Source organism: Astyanax mexicanus, chromosome 23 (assembly GCF_023375975.1).
Source record: "Astyanax mexicanus isolate ESR-SI-001 chromosome 23, AstMex3_surface, whole genome shotgun sequence".
NCBI lineage: Eukaryota > Metazoa > Chordata > Actinopteri > Characiformes > Acestrorhamphidae > Astyanax > Astyanax mexicanus.
In genome coordinates, this window is record NC_064430.1 from 17,670,378 (window position 1) to 17,694,695 (window position 24,318).

General features: G+C 38.4%; 1 protein-coding gene across 1 annotated transcript in view; it reads right to left on the reverse strand.

Moving 5' to 3' along the window:
* Positions 1-24,318, reverse strand: part of tmem163b (transmembrane protein 163b) — an 86,058-nt gene that overhangs the window by 23,723 nt on the left and 38,017 nt on the right. The window contains exons 3-4 of the mRNA XM_007257080.4: positions 20,636-20,679; positions 20,452-20,543 (exon numbers count right to left, since the gene is read on the reverse strand). Of these exons, the coding sequence (XP_007257142.1) occupies positions 20,452-20,543; positions 20,636-20,679 (136 nt within the window). The remainder of the gene's footprint in view (positions 1-20,451; positions 20,544-20,635; positions 20,680-24,318) is intronic.

The window sequence follows — 24,318 nt, forward strand, 5'->3', positions numbered from 1 at the left end:
TTATTGAAAACTTGAAAACATGAGCCTTATGTATGAATGTATGAAACCAGTCAGGTTGTAAGGAGCAGTAAAGCCACTCCACTGAAGTACAGCATTATACAGGAGTTTCAGTTTAGTTCTCCAGCACAGAGACTGGAACAGCATTAGTATTAGCCGCTAACCACGCTAAACGCTAACTCTTTTGCTGCTCGGAGGTAAGTATTATTGGCCTCATTAGCAGCAAGACCCTATAGACCAATGGTCTCCAACTGGCCAATACTAGTTCTAGCTTATAGCCCCAGGAGGAGGAAGAGTTCACAATAATGAGTAGTAGTTCTTGTTCCATGTGAATCTGTGATAGTGGGTTTTAATTTTCTGCTGCATTTATTATTGAGTCAGCTGTATTTCTACTGTGACACAGCTAATTCAGCTCATTTAATTCTTCCTAATTAGCTAAAAGTAGGATCAAGTGTGTTATAGTAAAGTAATACAGCCACTAATATGTGCCGTGCAGTTGCACTCCATAGTCCTTTAGGCCTGAAAAATCTGCCTAAACCGCCAGACTGAGTATTAGTGTCACCTGCCTCCACTAACTTCAACTCCTCCAATTCCCCTACCTCTGGAAAAGTCACAAAACAATCACGAACAGTTCTCACGCTCATCTGAGTATCAGTCTCTGTTTCAGCTGTGTTTAATCATCAGTCTCTGTATATATACACCTGTTTGGCCTTTTTGCGAAGTATTGCCAACTGCCAACATTGGTCTAGTCCTGGAATAAAACAGAAATATTATTCACAACAAATAAAATGTGGCTTTTAAGACCACATTAAAGAGCCACTAAACCCTAAACCATATTATTTTTTCATTAATTGATGAAATGTGTTCTTTTAACGTAATGAAACATAACAGTTCTGCTAAATTATTTTATAAACCTTTTCTAACCTTTGAAAAAGGCTTTTATTGTGGTAGTTTAACTGTGCTATAGGTGTGAACGATGTGTCCGTATACTTTGAATTGCAGTTACTTACAATATGCAAATCAATCAATCAATCAATTATAACGTCCCCCTGCTGACATCTAACCATCTGTATCTCACCTTTATCAGAGGCATGCTGCCTCTGCAGCTGCTCAGCCAATCAGCTCTCCCTCCTGCCCTGCCTCTAAACCCATACATCACCCAGTCATTTTCTCAAACTACCCCTACCATATTTAAGCATTTTTTTTTTATTTGAAGTCAGAAAAAATTATGGGGTTTAGTGCCCCTTTAACCCGTTTCAGCGGGTCGGTCTTGGTGTCTGATTATTAGCCTGGCTAATCCAAAACAACCCAGAAATGTACTTTAGAAGACAAATTTTGCAAAGAAGAATCGGCTAAAATTCCTCCACAGAGATGTGAAATACTTGTTGCCAGTAAAGCTTGATTACAGTTGTTGCCGCCAAGGGTGGCACGATCAAGTTTTTTAGTTTAGGGGCTAACACTTATTCACATAGGGCTAGATTGTTTTGGATAGTTTTAATATATATTTTTTTTATATTTACTCAGATTATCTTTGTCTGATAATAAAGTTTGTTTGATTATCTGAAAAAACATCAGTATGACAAGAAAGCAAAAACAAAAGAAGCATGTAGGGTGGCAAATAATTGTTCACGCAACTGTACCTACCGTGTCCAGTATATAAAAAATACAATACTGTGTAAATATGTACTGTTCCAACTGAAATATGCCACTTCCTAGATTCTGTGGAAGGGGTGGAGTGTTGACAGTGCATGAAAAGGCATCCCATACACTTCTTTAACCTGGGACTAGGGATTGTAACTGGTCATGATATAGCATCTGTGTCCTCAAGGCACATTGATCTGTTTCAGTTTAAAATTTTTAATAATTGATTGTTCCTGATAACCTGGTAATCTTCCTTCCGAAAGAGCATCGCAATCTAAAACGTCCTACTGGAAGCAACTTTTTTTTTTTTTTTACCAACATTATCTTCATTGTTTTATCACAATTTTAATTTAATTGTTTTAAAACACAGCTAAACACAAAACATTTTAACAAAGGAAAGAAAATGAAAAATAATAATAATATTTTTTAAATAAAATAAATAATTTGCTTATTTCTTGTAAAGGGGTGTAATGGTTATCATTGTTTCCTTGGCTTACTGTTTTTGCGTCAGGAGGGGAAAACACATATTTTAAAGGGTTTTAAACTTTGCAGAGGATTACTTATACAGTCACTTTTTGTTGTAACACGTGATAAATCTGTGTTCTCTATGAAATAAAGGAATGGGCCCCAAATAACATAAAATGAAGAATATCAATGGCGTAAGTAATTTTTTCTAAGGGCAATGTCGTAATTAATTCACCTAACCATTTAGCTATACTTGGTGCATTTACTCTCTTCCAAAATAAAGCAACAATTCTCTTAGCCAATAATATACCAATATCTAAAAACTGTTGTTGGCTGTGACCGAAATGGCTCCCTACTCCCTCATTAGTGTTGCGCTATGTAGGGAGATACTAATAAGTTCACTAATTAGTGGTAAAACTGGAGTGAATTCGGACACTAACTCATCATTATCATGCGCCAGTACCGGTCGCATAAACACACACAGGTGAGGGGGGTTGAGCCGTGTTTAAAACTCCATAAACACACTGAACTGAGCTCTGAATTAAAGTTAGTGAAGCTCTGAGCTGATCATGACGTCATTTATCTGTTTGTTATATTTACGCTGTTTAAAAGATGATCCTCACATTACTGAACTACATGAAGAAAACCTTAAAAATAGCAGCGTACACAGGCTCGCACTGTTGCCAATTTGGGTGGTTTCATGCCAAATGTCGAGTTGTATCAGAAATTGTCTGGAGGAAACGCTGTGATTTGACAGGTGAACAAAACTAAAAGTGTAAACAGTTTGGAAATTTAACTCGGCTGTGTTATAGTCAGCTCTGTCAGTCTAACCCTGTAGAGACAGAGCTTTTAGTCCTGCTGATGGAAATCTGAAGCTGTGTTTATGTTCGTTATTATATGTTCGTTATTTCTTTCTTTCATTGCACGCAAGGTTATTTTTATGTACTGTTTTTATGTTTTTGTTTCGTGTTAATATGACGAACATCAGCTGTTTGGGTGGTTTTCTCAGTAATTTTGTGGATTTGAAACACGTTTTACTCTGTGAATTGGTTTTATCTGAATCCCACTGTAACAATCTGGCAACCCTGGTGGCTCGCTGTCCGCATCGTTTCTTCGGCTGTCTGTTGCTTAGTAGCGAGACCCGCAAAGCATTTTGGGACACATTCAGCTCGCTTAGAAAGCAGCGAAGTTTACTATAAATCATGATGCATTATGGGAGTTTTTAGTGCCCTCAAAATCACGCTCGAATCCCCCCTTATGATTCGGACACTCAAAGAAAAATGGCTGACATACTCAATAGTGCCCTAACTAGTAAATAGGGAGCCATTTCGGTCACAGCCTTAGTCTAAGTTGGAAATTTCTTGGATAAACCCAGTATGAAGAGCTTTGGATCTAGAGGTATCTGTATTTCTAGAATATCCTGGATATAATGTCTCACTGCCTCCCAGAACTTTCGTATGTGGACACACTGCCACAGACAGTGGCAAAAAGTGTCCCCTTTTCTGTACCACACTTAGAACATACATCAGGCACCACACTGTTGTATGTGTTTAACCTTTCTGGGGTTATATATGTACGTAATAGCCAATTGCTTGTATTGCAATAGCTTGAGTCGTGAATTAACTGTCTGTGAATGAGCTTTGGTACATGCCATCTCCCACTCCTCAATGAAAATGCCCTCTTGTAGGTCCCCTCTCCATGCCCCTAACCTCGCTATAGATGATTCTGAGTATTCCCCCATCAAGAAGTTAGACATGTTTGTAATAATGCCATCAGTTTTTCTATTTTTGACAAAACAGGGATAGAAAGTGACTGACTTTGTTGAGTTTTAATAGCAACAATTTTTTTTATGATAAATACTTTATAAGTGCAATAGCACTTTTTTGATTCAGACTAGAGTTGTATGGCATACAGATGGCAAACCCTCTTCACAAAATGGCGAAAAAATTTTAAGTCCCCGGCACCGACGGACGTTTTCACATCTTCACGTCTTCACGTCTTCATCATTCCCATCAAAAGCCTGACCCAGGCTGCTTTGTTCGCCTCCTCCTAAAGCTCCTTTATGTGTACCATCTCCTCTCGCTCTGTCTCTTTCGCTTTATCCACAGATAAAGAAGAGCAAGGTCACCATAGCAACCAGGTCGTCCGCATCTTCTCGGGCGTCCCTAGAGTCATCAATGATGGAACAGCGCATCTGCTCTGCAGCTTCTGCAATTAAAGTTGGTGGAATAGGAATTAACACGTACATGTGCAGGTGGCTGAGGACACACACCGCATTCTGGCCTTTAAATGAATAAAAGCAGAGTATTCTGTTCTTAATGAATCTGAAACCAGCCTGCTGTGCACGGGTGTACCGAGAAAGCTCGATGCATTGTGGGTGACGGCGGTGCGTAATGAGTCTGTGTTCAAACCGCTGACACTGTGATTAGGGCTTAAGCTGAGGGGGATCTACCAGGAGCTTGTCTTCCAAAGGTCAAGTTTCAGCTCACTGTCTTTGCCATTTGAGAAATTGCACAGATATGAATGTGGAACTTGAGGACTCCTCCTATTGGCTCCTCCTCCAATATCTATGGAAGTTCATAAACCGTAAAAACTTAAAAGTAGTGATCATAATATCTGAATTAGGATACGTCTATGTAAAAATGACAGGTCGGTTAGGCCTTAAATGCCTTTAGAAATATGAGGCTCAATGCTGATAAAGTTCTGGAATGCATTTGTCACATTACCTTACAATATGAATCACGAAACTAATCCCTAAAAAAGGTCAAAACAAAAAGGATAAACCTGGCAGAGATCAATAATAGGTAGGCAAAATGCAAAAGAATGCTCATTACAGAGGGAACAGGAACAGTTGGCAATACCTCGCCTTAAACTTGTCCCTTTTATTGCTTTAGAAATATGATGTTTAATGCATAGCTCTGGAATGCATTCTCTTTATACAAACTGCTAATAGATGATCTGAATAACACCTGATTATATTGTCATAAGACAAAATATACAACTAGTATCGCATCTCATGTCCTACAGAAGCTAAAGAAGGCTGCACTAAGCTGTGGAACCTCTTGCACTGAATGTGGAGCCCCCTTTTTTGTTTGCATTGATATTTCTAGCCTCACACCAAAGGTCATGGATAACTGTGAATGCCAATGCCTTCTATTACATATTTCCAGTACATACATGGTACTGTAAATCTAGAAATCTTCAGAAAACTTCTGAAATGGAATGTCCCATCGTCTTGCCATGAGAACACCTCACAACTAGATGACAGGTAGTTATTTGACTTGCCCGTCCTACTTCTCTCAATTAGAGATGCAACCCCTCTCAGATACTGTTTACTGACCAAAATGTTCTTAAGTTCTTTGTAGAAGCAGAGTTTTCTATCAGTCAACAACCTTTCACCAGGAAGAACACTACCCAAAACAGCCTTTGGAAAGCACTTTTAAGTTCCCTTTGTGGCAAGATCCAGTATTAAATCAGAGACCACCCCACACCTGAAATAAACTGCAGAAACCCAGGGTGTGTTTGTGAAATAGTTGGCAATACTTCGCAAAGAATTTAACCACAGTTATTACAAATAAATGTCTTGCACCAGGAGGTACACTACCAAAAACGTCCGTTTTACAGGGCAGCTGAGGAAGCGCTTTTAAAGTCCTCCTTGTGGGCGTCAAGTGGTCCAGCGGTTTAAAGCAGAATCCCAGTCATGCAGCTTGCTGGGGGACAATTGCTCTCTCTGGGTGGGTAAAATTTTGGACAAATTTAGAAATAAAAAAGTCCCCATGTGCCAAAACCCAGTATCTTATCAGAGACCACCCACACCTGTAATCATCTGCATATGACATAACTGTATCCAGAGTTTTGCAGCAGTCCGGCAGTCCAGCAGAAACTGATGGGTTACACACATATATATATATACAGTAAAATGAACATTGTTGTTTTATTCTAAAAACTAAAGACAACATTTCTCCCAAATTCCAAATAAAAAGATATTGTCATTTAGAGCATTTATTTATTTGCAGAAAATGAGAAATGTCTGAAATAACAAAAAAAAAGATGTAGATCTTTCAGACCTCAAATAATGCAAAGAAAACAAGTTCATATTCATAAAGTTTTAAGAGTTCAGAAATCAATATTTGGTGGAATAACCCTGGTTTTTAATCACAGCTTTCATGCATCTTGGCATGTTTTCCTCCACCAGTCTTACACACTGCTTTAAGATAACTCTATGCCTTTACTCCTGGTGCAAAAATTCAAGCACTTTGGCTTGGTTTGATTGATTGTGATCATCCATCTTCCTCTTGATTATATTCCAAAGGTTTTTAATTTGGTGAAATCAAAGAAAATCATAATTTTTAAGTGGTCTCTTTTTTTTCCAGAGCTGAATATAAGCAGTGGTGAGTGAAAATATCAAAGGTGTCAAGGTGTGTGTTTTTACTTCACACACAGGATTCCCAAGCCTTACGTTCAAAAGTGTTAGAAGTAAAAAGTTCCTAATCAAAATGAATTAGGTAGATACAGCTAAGCAAGCTCTTCCATTAGTTAGGACTTCAGGAGCAGGACTGACAGAACTACTGTCTCCTCTGACCCCACACACCCCAGTTCCACCCACTGCCATCCAGAAAAAGTACAGGAACGAAAGAGTCAGAAGTTCACTCAGCGTATTTACACACTGAGCTACAATAACTCAGGAACTGTGTGTTCATTGAACTTTAACTAGAACTCCCTGTACTGAACATTTAAACTGTGTACTGCATTCATTACAGAGCTTATAGAGCAATATACAGTAGCTCTATAGATAAACACTACGCTCTCCTTAGCATACAGTACATAAACACAAAGTTGTTACAGCTATGCTCATTACCTGCACTGTACACTTTAATGTGATGTATGCGATGCTGTTAACATGTAATATAATTGCACCCAGGCTTAAGGAATAACCTTAAACCATAATAGACTTTTTCCATTATTACATAAAACCAGCTGTTTTATTAATATTATTGTGGCTATATTAATAAAAACAACTGTAGTTCACACTTTAAATTATGCCTCTGCCTTCATGCACATTTTTATATACTGTATTTTACTTATTGTATATTGAGTATTGTTTATTAAACGATCTACTCACCTTATCTTGTGTTTTTAGCTATTGTCCTTGCACTGTTGTTTTTTAGTAAGAATCTATTTTTATTTCTGCACCAGTTGCCAACAGTGTTTTTCCTGTACAATCCTGTATTGCTGATTGTGTCATCAAAAATGGCATTTGTTGAGTATAGATTGTTCTGTCTTTTTAATTATTATAAATGTGTTTATAATTTCAGTAGCTGACTTTTTGGCGCATCCCTAAATTAAAGCGAATAAGGAAGTGAAATCTGAGTTTATTATTTGTGTGTGTGTATACATATATATATATATATATATATATATATATATATATATATATATATATATATATATATATATATATATATATATATATAGTCTGAATCTTAAAACAAAAGCCAAACTAAACAAAAAAAACAGGTATACAAATCAAAAAGAAACAAAAAAACAAGGAAAAAAAAACAATACTTTGCAAAGTCTTTTAGAAACTGATGGGATATATACTAAATTAGGAAGGTGCGCAAATTTGGGCACCCCAACAGAAAGAAAAATCATGAAAATGATCCGGGTTGTCCAAACTTTTTATACCACTTTATCAGGATAAGAGCTTCTGCTGAAAGAGCAATATAAATATACTGAATGTTTTGAGGTAAGAGTGCATGAGAAGGAAGGGAGAAACAATGTTTATTCTTTGTCATTTTAATGAAGCCCGGATCCTCCAGAGAATAAATAGTCTAGCATCACGTCTTCCTTAGATCTGGTATTGTTTGTATTGAGCTTAAATGACTGTCAACTCCTGCCTGAGCTCCTAACCTGCTTCTTTCATTTGTAAACCTGCCTTATACTAATATTGAACATTGGTCTCATGTCTTACATCCTGTATGTGTCAGTCCATTCAGTTTGCTCCAGATTTCTCTTGTTTAACAGACTGTTGGCAGAACTCTAACATCAGTTATTACTTTATCTACTGGGTCTTTCTTCTGTATGATCTGAATACCTCTGTTTAATACTTGCAAACTTGTTCCACTTGTCTGGTAACTCTACTGTCAATAACAGTTAGTTATAAGTCCCTGTTAAAATCATTAAAACAGAGGTTCACTTACTTTTTCTAGCCTGCACTGTGGTTATTTACAGTATATTAGTTTATTTGAGAGTTTATATGTGAGTGGAACCAAAGAGAAAGACACCAATTGCCATATAATGCTGCTTTAAGTGGTTTAAATGGTTGGTATTGGGTCACAAGGGTACCAATTTTCCTAGGTGGTTGCTGTGGTGTTGCGACAAAAATGATATCTGTGGTGACTTAGTTGATTGATATGGTGTTGCTTAGTCAGTTTATAGCAGTGACTATGGTATTTTTGCTACAGTAATTGTAAAAGGGTTGCTAGGTAGTTGTTAGATAGTTGCAGTGGTGTTGCTAGAAACCATCAAGCAAATATTTGGCAGATCGAAGAAGATAAAAAGAGAATTAGACAGCTTTAGTAATCACAGATTCGTTGGTTGTGTTATAGTATAGGGTTACATTTTTTTGTACAATGCTCTTTCTGAACCCCCCACACTCATGTGCTCTATTTCAACAAGACAATGCTCATCCTGTAATAACATCCTATAATTACTAATCACTAGTAGTAATATATGTCATAAACTTTTTTTTTGCACAATTGGTCTAGGTCTATAAAGATGAGAAGACTATACAAGACAAGACAAGCATGCACATCATGTTGTGCTGGGCATATAAGACATATAAGCTAGTGTGTGTGTATACATGAAGAACAAACCGTGACACAGTGAGAACACGTTCCCGGAGTGGTGGGCAGCCATCGATGGCCCAGTGATCAGATTTTCTTGGAATTCTATTGATATCTAAGCTGTTGTCTTGGGTCCATCCTCACTACGGAACTGCTGATGAGATAATTAGCTTGCTAAGCTTCACTCCTTAAACCATGGCTGGTGTGGTCCTCTCATTAACAAAACACACAAACACACATACACACACTCTCCCACCCACACACACACACACACACACATACACACAGACCTGCTGCCAGCTAGAGTCTCAGAAGAACGTTCGGCTCAGATTTAATTAAACCAGGACAGTAGAGCCCTCTCACTGCAGTAGAAATGCTGTCTGTGTGCTGGGGTTGTCTGGGTGAACATGGTTAGAATGTGAGGGGTCTGTTTACACCATCTGCTTGTTCAGAGAACGTCTCAGTCTTAATAAAACTCGGGCAGAGCAGAGAAGAAAAGCCAAAGGTTTCTTGCTGTAAGGTTCCACCTGCACTCTCTCTCTTTCTCTCTCTCTTTTTATCCAGTAAGTTATAATGTCTCTCGCCCAGTCATGCATCGTTTTTCTGTCTGCTGTAAATTTGCAGCAACTGTCTTGACCGAGATACAGAGTGACGGACATTCAAACCTCACTTCTGACATGATGACCCAACAGCTAGTAACAAGAGGACCAACTGCATCTTCAACACTGATACAAGACCACGGAGAGGAAATGTAGATATCTGCTCTTAGAGAGAATACTTCTAGGGCTGTGAATCTTTGGGAATCCCACAATTCAATTCAGAATCGATTCTTGGGGTCACAATTTGTTTTTTCCCCAATTCTTTTAAATCCAAATGATTCAATTCAAAAAGGATTATTTTCCGTTTCAAAAACGATTTAATCAACTTATTGCAATTATATATACACACAAAGGTAAATCCAGAGCGGAGCTTTTGTAACTGTCGCACACGGGGGGCTTTTGTAAATGTCGCACATGGGGAGCTCTTAACAGCTCCGCAGTACAGTTAAAAAAAAGCTCCGTGTGACAGTAGGTGAGCTCCGTGGTACAGTCAAAAGGTCCGCCAGACAGTATGAGCTCCGCGAGACAGTGAAAAAGCTCCGCGGTACAGTGAAAAATCTCCGCCGTAGAGTAAAAAAGCTCCGCGGTACAGTAAAAAAGCTCGGTGGTACAGTAAAAAAGCTCTGCATGACAGCAGGTGAGCTCCGCGGTACAGTTAAAAAGCTGCATGGTACAGTTAAAAGCTCCGCGGTACAGTTAAAGCTCTGCGGTACAGTTAAAAAGCTGCATGGTACAGTTAAAGGCTCCGCGGTACAGTTTAAAGCTCCGCGGTACAGTATGTGAGCTCCGCGGTACAGTTAAAAGCTCCGCGGCACAGTAGGTGAGCTCCGCGGTACAGTCAAAAGGTCCGCCAGACAGTATGAGCTCCGCGGTACAGTTTAAAGCTCCGCGGTACAGTTAAAAGCTCCGCGGTACAGTATGTGAGCTCCGCGGTACAGTAGGTGAGCTCCGCGGTACAGTAGGTGAGCTCCGCGGTACAGTTAAAAAGCTGCATGGTGCAGTTAAAAGCACCGCGGTGCAGTTAAAAGCTCCGCGGTACAGTAGGTGAGCTCCGCGGTGCAGTTAAAAAGCTGCATGGTACAGTTAAAAGCTCCGCGGTACAGTTTAAAGCTCCGCGGTACAGTTTAAAGCTCCGCGGTACAGTTAAAAAGCTCCGCGGTACAGTTTAAAGCTCCGCGGTACAGTTAAAAAGCTGCATGGTACAGTTAAAAGCTCCGCGGTACAGTTTAAAGCTCCGCGGTACAGTTAAAAAGCTCAGCGGTACAGTAGGTGAGCTCCGCGAGATAGTTAAAACGCTCTGTGTGACAGTAGCTGAGCTCCGCGAGATAGTTAAAACGCTCTGTGTGACAGTAGCTGAGCTCCGCGGTACAGTTAAAAAGCTCTGCGAGACAGTATGGGCTCCCTGGTACAATTAAAAAGCTCCGCGGTATAGTTGAAAAGCTCTGTGAGTTACCATCTCATCCTCACTGTCTCATCCTTACCATCTCATCCTCACTGTCTCATCCTTACCATCTCATCCTTACAGGCTCACCATTACCATCTTATCCTATATGAGTGCAGTCACAGTGTCTCTGCTTTATCTTCATCTTCAGCTCATCCTCGTTCTCTTTCTCACTTTCTTTGTCTCACCTTCCAAATTCTGCTTTCTTGTTCACCTCCAGTCTCTTTTTTCCTGCTGTGAATGTGTGTACGTGCGAGAGCGTATGTGTGCGAGACTGTGTGTGTGTGTGCGAAAGAGAGTGTGTGTGTGTGCTGGATCTGCTGGCTAACGAAGCGAGTGACATGGACAACCTGCTCCTCTCATTAGAGGCTGTTCAAACGAGCTGCAGCCTCACCAAGCTCCATAGTGTCTTTCACAGTGCCAGGTTCGCTTTCTCTCTCTCTTTTCTCTCTGTACTTTGCCCATCTGTTTGTTTCTCTTTCTGCTCTTGTAGGCTGTTGGAGCTTTGACGGCTGGGGCTGAGCAGAAGTGAAGGCTCTGGCAGCGGCGCTGCTTAAACGGAGCCATAACCAGAGGCAGTGAGGGGCTGGAGAATGTTCAGCTCCAGTACTGGCTTTCAGCTCCGCCAATAAAGAGCACTTTCCTCAGTGTGGATCTCTGTGGAATACGGGAGTACACTGCAGTCTTAACCTCACCTGTCTCTGCTTTCTCTCTCTCTCTCTCTTGCAGTTGGGCACAGCAGCATGCACCTTGACGTCATCCATTCCCCAAACAATCTGCATCACAACAGCAGCAACAGCAGAAACCCTCTTGAGACTGTTAACTCCACAATTAGACCATAATATAGTGTTCTGAACTCGCATAGTATCTACAGTCATAAGAAAAAGTTTGGGCACTCCTATTAATCTTAATCATTTTTAGTTCTAAATATTTATATATATAAATATTTTGCACACCTCAGGCGACTCTGTTTGTGGCGTGTTTGCAGAAATGGCTTCTTTCGCATCACTCTCCCATACAGCTTTTCCTTGTGCAAAGTGCGCTGTATTGTTGACCAATGCACAGTGACACCATCTGCAGCAAGATGATGCTGCAGCTCTTTGGAGGTGGTCTGTGGATTGTCCTTGACTGTTCTCACCATTCTTCTTCTCTGCCTTTCTAGTACTTTTCTTGGCCTGCACCTTCTGTGCTTAACAAGAACTGTCCCTGTGGTCTTCCATTTCCTTACTATGTTCCTCACAGTGTTAACTGACAGGTTAAATCTCTGAGACAACTTTTTGAATCCTTCCCCTGAACAACTATGTTGAACAATCTTTGTTTTTAGATCATTTGAGAGTTGTTTTGATGAGTCCATGATGCCACTCTTCAGAGGAGATTCAAATAGGAGAACAACTTGCAATTGGCCACCTTAAATACCTTTTCTCATGATTGGATACACCTGGCTATGAAGTTCAAAGCTCAATGAGGTTACCAAACCAATTTTGTGCTTCAGTAAGTCAGTAAAAAGTAGTTAGGAGTATTCAAATCAATAAAATGAAAAGGGTGCCCATACTTTTGCACCGGTCAAATTTTGGTTCAATGCATATTGCACATTTTCTGTTAGTACAATAAACCTCATTTCAATCCTGAAATATTACTGTGTCCATCAGTTTTTAGATATATCAAACTGAAATGGCTGTTGCAAACACCCAAATATTTAGAACTAAAAATGATTAAGATTAATAGGGGTGCCCAAACTTTTTCATATGACTGTATTTTACACTGGCATATTGTGTCCAGTGCTGGGTGATTATGACCTAAAAAAGAATTATCTGTGATTTGTGAACAAAAAATCTGATTTTTGATTATAATCTCGATTATGTTTCCTCTCCCTACTAAAAACAAAACAACAGATGACAAATACATTGTTTAATACTAGGTTTACCTCTAAAACAAATATATCAGTGGTGTGCAATTAATACAGTGGGTACGCTTTCTGCAAGCACCCCCCAACACCCCCCCCCAACCTACACATGTATGAATATTACAATAACTACATAATCTCTGTCTTGACTTAGTTACATTAACTTCATACACATTAACAGCCAATAAATTACAAAAGTACCACGTACAACAGACCACAACAATCAATGCATACTCTTCCTATAACTATAAGTACAGCCATTCAACAAAGATCACTAATTTGTATGTCTACAGGACGCCAGGTCAGCCAAAACATTAAATACACACAAAAACTCACCAGTCAGGCAGCCTTTTATTAGTTAGAATTAGTTTCACTTTGAAAGGCAGCCTTTAAAAAGGCTTTTTTAATATGATATGACACAATATCTGTCTTATTTGCAGTCGCTCTTATCTCTTATCCCACCAGGTGTTTGTGTTGAAAGTGCTGGGTTTTTTTTTCAGTACGAGTTCAATCACTCCTCAGACTGAATGTTTTAGAAAATATGTGAAGCGCCGGAAACAAAGGTAAGACGGATAAACACTTCAGAAATGAGTAGCGTTTTAGGATATTTTAGATTAATAAGATATATAAATATATAAATGTCTGTATTGTGACGGCGCCCCTTGGGACAGGGGCGTGGCCACCGTGACCTGGCACTCAGGAAGCACACAGAGACACAGAAACAGGGGTTGCATGAACTCTAAACATACTGTTGAGGGCCCGCTCTACCTGTAGCCTAGACTTTGGAATGAAGCTTCTGGAAGGGATTTTTAATGGATTGATTCTGTGAAATAGGGTTATGAAACACAGTTTCAGGTTAACAAATATAAGATTTTCAGCAAAATCAACTCAAAATTAAACTGCATTGTTCTGCTTCTTAACGTGTGTATATTTACGAGAAACATAATCTGCTTTTAGTCTTTTAAACTGAGTTACTAAATCTCCAGTGGGCTTTATTCCATTCTGTTCTCTACTGTCGGTTCAACACCTGGACTGGGCTTTACTGCTGCTGCTCACTTTGAAGCTTAAATATTTTATTTTAGACCAAAATGATCCCAAAAGGATAAGACAAAGCTCAGCTCCTAGACTGAAATATACAGGATGTTCTAGAAAACTCAAGGTAGTTCTACAGGGAATGCAGAGCTGAACCCTCTCTTTTATTTCGGCCTAATATTTTGTACTTCTTCACTTTTTTGTACTATTTTGTACTTAAGTTTTTTGTGCTAAAAAACAAGAAGGAAGTGTCTAGATTACAATGCTAGTCCTAATTCTAGTGTTTGTGCCAAGTTGTAGACGCTTCTAATAGGGGTGTGAGGAGACACTTATATCACGAGACGAGACGAGACACGATACTGGGTTCACGAGAATGAGACGAGTTTTAAAAATAACATTTTAAAGAAAACGTCAAAAATGAAAATTGGCTTGATTTTTATTTGACAAAATCAAATAACGCAAACTTAACAGACTGGTTTCTCTCACACATTGATTCTATAAGAAATAGAAATAAGAATAAAAAATAAAAATAAAACTTTTCTAGGTCCTATCTTGTGCAAACAATAAGTGCAAACCACAACCAGTGTTTTTTCCTCTTCTGCTGAGAGCTGCTCTCACTGCTCAGCCACCACACTCGCTGCTATCGCTACTGGGTTGCCAGATCCCTCTTAAAAAGTCCACACTTAACTGTTTTTTTTTCCCGAGAGACAGGTTTAAGCTTGACAAGAAATATCGTCACGTTTTAATCTCGCGAAATCTTGTGTCACGAGATCTCGTCACACCCCTAGCTTCTAATGATGCCCTATGATAATCCATCCCATACATCTTGAATATTCTCATGCAGTTACTGAAGATTTTGGGTTTGGTAGTGTTGATCTGGTGATACACCTGGCCATGGAATAGTATCTGTCTTCAAGGCAAGCTACTATATTGCAGGTAGCAATATAGTATGCTCTCTGTACGGGTCTGGTATTATATGAAATTCCAACTCCCACCATATAACATGACAGAGCCAGATTGTTTGTTCGTATTCACCAACATGGTAAATGTTGGTCGTATTTGCAGAACTTGACTCAAGAAAATAATGTGTTTCTTTGATTTTACCAAATTGAAAACCTCTGGAATATAATCAAGAGGAAGATTGATTTTCACAAGCCATCAAACCAAACTGAACTGCTTGAATTTTTGCACCAGGAGTAAAGCAGCATAAAGTTATCCAAAAGCAGTGTGTAAGACTGGTGGAGGAGAACGTGCCAAGATGCATGAACACTGTGATTAAAACCAGGCTTATTCCACCAAATATTGATTTCTGAACTCTTAAAACTTGATGAATATGAACTTGTTTTCATTGCATTATTTGAGCTCTGCATATTTTCATTTTCTGCACATAAATGCTCTAAATGACAATATTTGGGGGGGGGGGGGGATTTGGGAAAAATGCTGTCTGTAGTTTATAGAATAAAACAACAATGTTCATTTTACTCAAACATATACCTATAAACAGCAAAATCAGAGAAACTGATTCAGAAACTGAAGTGCTGTATATTACATAGTTGCTGTTATGCAAGACCCTGGTGTGAACATTTTCTAAACAGTAACTTAATTTTCAATGGAAGTCATTTTTTTGTATTTCTATTGGTCCATTTAGCATAAAATGTGGACACGCTGTCAGATTCGATTGATGTCAAAAACTGAAGAAATGGAGATGCATACTTTTTCTGCATGACAGTAAAGTTATTTATGAATGATATAGATGGGATTTAATCTGTGACAGCCATTATCAGGTATCAAACCACACCATAGAACATCAGTGGTATCATTTACTTCCAGTCTGTTGCTCTCTCTCTCTTTCTCTATCTCTCTCTCTTTCTCTCTCTTTCTCTTTTCCCTGCTTGTCCAGCACTTCCCTGCCTTTCACACAGTACACAAAGCTTTGCTGACCTTTAGCCATCACTATTCTCTTCCCCAGCACTGATAGCACACCGCAGCACTGAGCAAGCCTATCTAATGGACACTCTCCAAGCCTGAAGGCTGGCTCCAACTTCCTCAGCTGGGTCTCATGAGACCAGTCGGCTGGCTCTCCTCCAGCTTACAGTACAGCATATCTTTCAGCAGAGTGAGAGACTAGACTTAGGCACAGATAATATACAGTAATACAAACACTCTGTTCAGAAGCTCTCAATTCATCATTATAAATTGAAACATTAATATTGTGTCAAACAAACTCAAAACAATTTTATATTCAGGTTAACGTAACCATCCAAATATTCCTTTACCAAAACAACTTCAGTATTTTATGCATCAGGTCATAACCATGCTAACAGCCAGGATTAGCAGGGATGGAGCCACAATGCTAACAAACACATAAGCTGGGCTTAGCACTCACAGTTGGAGTGGGTAAGCCATGATGCTAACAGCCAGGCTCAGCAGTTTTGGACCCACAATGCTACCAGAGACATCAGCCAGGATTTGAGGGGTTGGACCCACAATGCTAACAAACACAGAAGCCAGGCTTAGCAATGTTGGAGTGGGTAAGCCATGATGCTAACAACCAGACTCAGCAGGGATGGACCCACAATGCTAACAAACACAGAAGTAGGTCTTGATTAAGCAAACTTCACACTAGACCTCAAGCAGTTTGGACTGTGTGTCTCTCCACTCTTCCTCCAGACTTGATTTCCAAATAAAAAATACAAAATGTATTAAAAAATTCAGTGATGGTTTGGAGAGACATGTCATCTGCTGGTGTTGATCCACTGTGTTATATCAAGGCCAAAGTCAGTGCAGTGTTTTCCCACAAAATCTTACAGCATGTCATGCTTCCCTCTGCTGACAACTTTTATGGAAATGCAGATTTCAGTGCTTACACACTGCACACAAACCAGACTACGATTTTTACGACCCAGACTGAGACCATCTCTTTTGGTCTGACCAAATTTGGTTATTTCAGTCCACCTTTCAGTTTTGCAATTGTGGTTCCAGTCTGGAACAAACAAGGTAGGCATGAAATCAATAATAAAAAAAGATATAACAAATAATTCCAATCCATTTATCAGTGTTTTTAAATCAAGTTTAAATGCAGATCCCTAACCATCATCATTACAACCAACAAATATAAGTCAAGTATAACTGCATCATAGCTGCTCATAATACTCCCTAAAAGGCATAATAACAGTACCATTCACCACTCACAATTTTAGCCTTTGTGATATATTAGACTTAAAATAAGGCATGCTAAAATGCTGTTCTGGTGGTCATAACTGGTATTTCTCATAAGGTTTGTGTGGAATAGAAAGAAATGCTTCTAGGCAATCTCAGCATGTTCTTATTACACACTGCATAATTTATATTGTTGAAATGTCGTCTGGTGGTTAATGTTTGTTCAGTGTGAACATTCATCTTGAGCTGTTTTAACCTAACCAGGCTATTGGATTATGAGCAGATTCTCATTTACTGGTGGAGGGACTGGCAGGTGAGAATGATCCCTGGAGCATAGCCCTACATTCATATATTTGATATATTGTAAATCCATTGTGTGGTCTTTCTAAACTTTTCTAATCATACACATAAAGAATGCTGGGGTGGCCAGTATAAAAAAATACCATGCATTTTAAAGGGGGCATATTATGCTAAACTCACTTTTTGTGTGCGTTTTAGTTCTACTTGGGTGTCAATTGATCCTAAAAACACTCCAAGATCGAAAAAATCCATCCACACATTTTTTGTGAATCAGCTGAAAGAATATGCTGCACACTTATACCACCCCTCACCTGTCAACCCCCACCAGACCCCCACCCACTAGATCAGTAGAAGAAATACCATTTCAGTAATTTTGGTTGAGAACTTCAGACAGTACACAGTAGGTTTAGCTAACAGACTTCTTCTGACCGAGGGATCTATACCTACTGTCCATGGCAAGTCAGCAGATGAGGGAGATAGAAGTCCTTGTTCGTGTTTTGCCATTTAGAACATGCTAACACTAATGTGTAATAAAAGCTCAGTGCATACATGGCATAGCTTGTAACAGCTTATTTGCATAAAAGTGACAGAGCCCTTAAATGGCTCATTCTGAAAAGGACTGAAACTGGCAAGAATAAAGCTAGTAAGATATTTTAATGTGAGAGTGATTTTGTGCAAAAAACTTCATGAACATGTTTTGTATATATAGCCCCTAGACCAGTAAATGACACATAACATATAACAGTTCAGCAAAATGTTTTTTTAAATTTTATGGAATATGGCAGAAATCACAGCTAGCATGTGCCAACACTGCCAAGGCTGGCGGTTGTGTCTGTTAGCATAAAAGCTAACTATTCTAGTCTTAATAACAGGTTTAGAATTACCTACAGAAATGACATAACAAACAACAAACCAGTGCTGTGCCCACAGTATGCCATCAACCACCAGTGAATAATGCAGCTTAGAAAAACAGACTTGCAGCTAGCATGCTCCAATACTAGCATAAAAGCTAACTTGTTATTCTTTGCTTTATAACACAGGTTTAGAATTACCTACAGAAACAAATCACATCTTAAAGCAAACAGCAATACTTAATCTATCTAACCACCATGTTCTTTTGGCCTTTCAAAAAAAAAAATCTACTCACTTTCCGTAATTAAATCCCACAGCAGCCATCCACTGCATGTGTACTAGTCTTTAATCCATCAAATGTATGATTCTCTTTATTATAATGATTCTGTTAATGCATTATATCATAGGGAAACACTGTCATATTATTAGACGGTTATCACACTGAGACCATCTCCTACCATTGCAACTCTAGTTTCAGTGTGGGGCTATAAAAGGCTGCAGTGCACAATCTGTACCTGCTGTTAAAGCACAACCCAGTTTTGAAGTTTTAGAACTTTCTCTAAACTGTAGCTCCAGGAGTCCAGGAGTGAAACTAAGACCCAATCTCATTTCACTGCCTACTCTTACCACTTAGCCCAACCCTTCCTTTTGTGCTTTAACACCTAGGGGTAGGGTGTCCAGGGTTTTGCTGGGATGTAGGAGTACACTATTAGAAGTGATTTTGTGTTTTAGTCAGATGAACTAGTATTATCATGCCAAGTTAACTTACCAGCCAGTACAAGTCAATAAAATCAGTTCAAACTACAAACTTAGTTGACTTGTTGAACCAAAAATGGGTTTCCTGACAACTTTTAGTACACGATGTAAAACTCTTTCATTATTGTTGGTTCATATATCTTTCCCATTGGCTTCTGGCACCATATATTTGCATATTGGGGTTGTTTTTCCAACCCTTGCTTACCATCAGTGTGTTGTCTGCCCTCTACTCTACTCTGAAACTACTCTATTATATAGGAAATATTATATTAGGAACTGCCAGGTAGGAACTCTGTGTTGTAGGCTGTGAGGGCTAGTTACCTTCTTAACAGACAAGACTTGATTGCTGCATTTTAAGCACTATCAATGGACGTCTATTTTCTGGTATATTTTTCATATGTAAGGCGCACCAGATTATGAGGTGCATTTTTTAAGTGACAATATTAAGGAACAAGGGTGTCACCACGTTTCCTTTCTAATTTAGCAGGTCTGGCTACTGGGAAAACAAATCAAAAGAGTGATGCATGCTAATCTACACAGATTTCTCAACTGAAAACTCTTTATTTAAGTAAGATTTGATGTACAATATTTAGGCAATATAATATTTTTATAATATTTGTACAATAATAGGCGGATTAGCAGCAGCGCTAGCTGTGGTTAGCAGCACTTAGCGCTAGTAAATGCCGCTCAACAGTGCTACACTGAGGTACCCTGATTGTTCCGGTAAACCAGGGCGGTTTTCACTCATGTATGCTTGTTTCCTGTTTCCTGTATAACGCTGAACTTCAGCAGAGTGGTAAAATTCATACATAAGGCACATCAGAATAGGGGGCTCTGATAATTTTTGGGAAAATTGAAGGTATAGTGTGAAAAAGATCACAGAGCAAGATGCCTGCATCATTTCTTTAGTAAAATATATGATAACCATTGCTTAGTTTCTTAATGTAGTTTTTTGTGTACTATGTATCTTTTCTTCACTACAAGCATACAAATATTTTAAAAAGCGGCTTTTGCATGATTTAAGGTGGAATGGGAACATTTGAAATAGAAACTAGTGAATAGCTGTCGTCATCTCCTTATCACCAAGGAATTAGAGATGGACGATAATAAATAAATGTCACATGACAGCAGCAAACCCAATTTAAGAGGTATAATGGGGTATAGGACATTTAACTCTACAGATCTAACTTTACAAATCTTCTGCTGTCACATTAGACTATAAGGGTCTCTACAGAGCACTGTTAAAAGCCTGGTAATAAAGCATTGCCCTTTTTATTATTTTTTTATTTATTTTGAGGATGTATCAGGTTATTAAAGGGTAGTCTCATTTCTTAGAGGGTAACTCAGTTCCAAGGGGAAGGCTGACACTTGAAACAAGGCCTAAGGGTACGAATGAGAAATAGGATTGGGCCTAATTCTACTTCAAACATTTCTGAGCACCAGAGCCGCTGCTGAACTCACATGTACTCTCTGTGTGCTGAGTGCACGGCTGCTGCATTGCTGTAGCGCCACAGCACGATGATGGAGGACAGCACGTCCAGAGTGGCATCAAACTGGAAAAACAACAATCAAACCATTAGTTGCTAAACAGTCACGGTAATCTAATTACGCATCTGGAAGCACGAGCAGGGAGAAGTGTACTTACAGCAAAGGCGAACGCCGAGGCACTGCTTCTCATCGCAGAAACAGCTGCAACACACACACACAAAAACAGAAGAGCCGTTATTCTCAGAGCTGACTTTCCTGCAGGAACTTTTATTCTTAATTCATGTGACTGATGTGATGATAGATATTTTTATACTGGTGGGATATTTTTGGAGCACTCTTTAGACTAACAGAGGCACTGATGTGCCCGATTCACTCATACCTGCACCAGACAAGCGATCATAACACTGCCACGTCCCTGAACACCACCCAAATAACACCTGAGCGCATCAGAGGGGTTTCCAATAAAGAGGCCAGTAAACCAAAGCACAGCAGAATAGAATATATGCACTGTCTACAATCACTCAATAAACAAAAATGTAATTTCAGGATAGGTGTAAGTTATTCTAATAACAGAATGGCACTGAATGTTTCTAATAAAGTGGCCACTGAGTAGAAGTACAAGGCTTCCATTATGACTAGTGGGAGCCATGCCTAATTGAGTGTGAAAGTTATGAATGGATGGATGGATGAATGAATTAATAGACTGATAGATTTTTGAGTTATTGATCCTCGAATAATAATAAGTAAAAGCAGGTGATAGTGATGTGCTTTGATGTTAATGCTATTATCCTATTACCAAGTAATTACAGTAGCGTTTTAGGCATACTACTTTGTATTATCGTGTTATTACAATGTTATAACTATGAAGATATGTGCTATGTTATTACAATGTTATTTTATTACCATGTTATAGCTTCTGTGTTGTTACGGTTACTATTATTAAGTTATTGTATTATTAGTGTCATTGGGGTTTACCATGTTATTACTACTGTGTTATTACAATGTTATTTTTAAAATATCTCTTATCACTGTATAATTAGGATTCTAAAGTATTGTTATTGCTAGATTTATCAATGTTATTGATATTGTGTTATTACAATCTTATTAAATTTATGTTATTACAACATCATTACTATGGAGATAAAATACCATGTTTTTACATGTTATTATGACAGCAATTTTATTTCAAAAATGTTATTGCTGTTTTTATTCTTATTTTTATTATTGTTATTACAATGTTATTACTACTGATTTATTATTATTTTTATTGTGTTTTGCAATGTTACTATTGTGTTATTCTTGAAATGACACTATCACTAGCATGTAATTCCTGTTATTACTGTGTTATTACTAAATTAATTTATTGTTGCTGCTATTACTGTGTTATTACTCTTATGAAAATATTGGTACTGGTAGAGTTATCAATCTTATTGCAGTGTTATTGTGCTATTAGTGTTATTATGTTTTACCATGTCATTACTATTGTGTCATCACAATGTTATTTGATATTACAGTGATGTTAATATAAAGTATTTGTACTGCTAGATTTATCAATGTTATCGATATTGTGTTACTACAATTTTATTACTATGAAGATAATCACTATGTTTTTACAGTTACTATGAAAGCAATGTTTTTTAATCATTATTGCTGTGCTTTTATTATTGTGTTATTACAATGTTATAACTACTGTGTTATTGTTATTGTATTATTGTAATTTAATTTTACCATGTTATTACTATTGTTATTACAGTATATTACAATATATTTTTATTACAATTATTTTTGTGTTGACATGTTTTTTAAAAAGTAACACTGTATCACTACTGTGCACTTTCTGCTATTACTGTGTTATTACTAAATTAAATTCATGTTACTGTTAGGTATCAATGTTATTGCTATAGTGTTGTTACACTCTTGTTGCATTTGTGTTATTACAATGCTATTATTATGGAGATAATTATGACATAATTATGATCGATCATTTCTGCTTTTACAATTTTATTATACTACTTGTTTTAACATATTACATTATTGCTATTTTATTATTTAGAGGGTATCACTGTTTTTCACTGTCTTATTACTATGTTATTACAACAGTGTTATCAGCTACTAAGTAGCTACTAAGTGGAAGCAGAAGGCATCAGATGTTTCTAATAAAGTGGCCCACAAGTAAAAAAAAAAAACTTTCTATTACTTACAGCTACATTAGACTTAAACCTGTAAAACTAGACTTAAACAGTGAACTAAGGAAACTATGGAAGCATATTTCATACACTGAACCTGTAATATGATTATAATATGATTATTAACATTGAGAAGAAGGATGTCTTTCTGCAGCTCCTCTGCTGGAGATCATGCTGTAGGCTCTAAAATGGCTCTGATACAGATAGATGTGTGTGTTTTCAGAGCGAGTGTGTATGAACAAACACAGCTTGTAACAGACTGGAGGTGAACAGGCAGTGTCCTGCTGTCAGCACTCCGCCCTGTCTGATGCTCCTGAGCTGCAGCGTGGCCTGAGTCCAGTTATCGACTTCACCCTGACCCCAGAGCCCCCTCTGCCACCACCCAGTCAGCAGTAACCAGAGCCCTGATATTTAAAGTGATAGTTTGACAAAATAAAGGTACAGTATATAGATCAGCCAGAATAGACTGTTTATGTGGTTTCTGGCACTGTAGGACATACTGTTATCTTTATAACTGGATAAAATCACAGAAAAAAACTGACTTAAAAGCTGCTGTGACTGTTTTAAACAGTGTAATTGATTTTAGTTCATGTTTTATTGTACAGGGGTTGGACAATGAAACCGAAAAATTGGAGCAGGGGTCTCAAACTTGTGGCGAACGATATTTTGTGGCCCACCACTTTAAATCAAATTTTAGCATACTATTCATTTCAATGGAGAGAGCATGCTGTGGTGCTGCGGTGCATGCTGGCTTGCGTTGAACGCAGCCCCGCCCTCTGGTGAAAAAGTTCAGCAGAGCTCAACTTTATTCAAATGAATCCGGCCGCCGCTCTGCTTCCAGCCAATCAGAAAACAGCAGGGTGTGACTTCACAGACACATACGAGCCTCACATACACACACGGAATATAGATTTATAGAACTATAGATCACAGTGAGGTTGATTAAAAATGCAAAAATCTTAAACTTATGATTGACATCTGTTGCTTCATTTGAATTCAAAAACGTCACGGATACGCCCACACGGCGGTGTTCTGTCGAGTTGTGCTACCCTGTCAAACCGTGCTACCCTTTTGTGTATATTTAAAGGTAAAAATACAAAAGAAGCACAATATTAGAGCATGTTTCCAGTAGAAGTCCATGTACTATAATACTATAAGTATAGTACTATAATCTGTTTTTATATATATATTATATTTCTGTATTTTTATTATTATTAATTGCTATTACAGTTTGATGACAGTGTAATGATAGTGAGTCCAGTTTGTTCAATGCACAAAAAATACTAGACAACTGAATTAGAACACATTAGAAATAATAATAATAATAAAAAATGTAGGTTAGTGCATGCGCAGTGTCTTTAGGAAGCATGTATCGATGGGTAGAATAACTCGACAGAACACCGACATGGCAGAATGCGTTGAAGAAAATATGCTTAACGAATCCTTGACCTGATGAGGCCCAGCCTCACCCAGACTCTACCTTCAGCGGCCCTCAGATAAGATGAGTTCGAGACCTTTGGTCTATGGGAAACCTACATGGTTTTGGAAACTCCGCCCAGGTTTGCACGTGACACAATCACTCTAGGGCAAGCCTCCCAGAACCCACTCAGATTTCATTGCTGGCCTGAAGTGCGGAGTGAAGTGAAACAATACT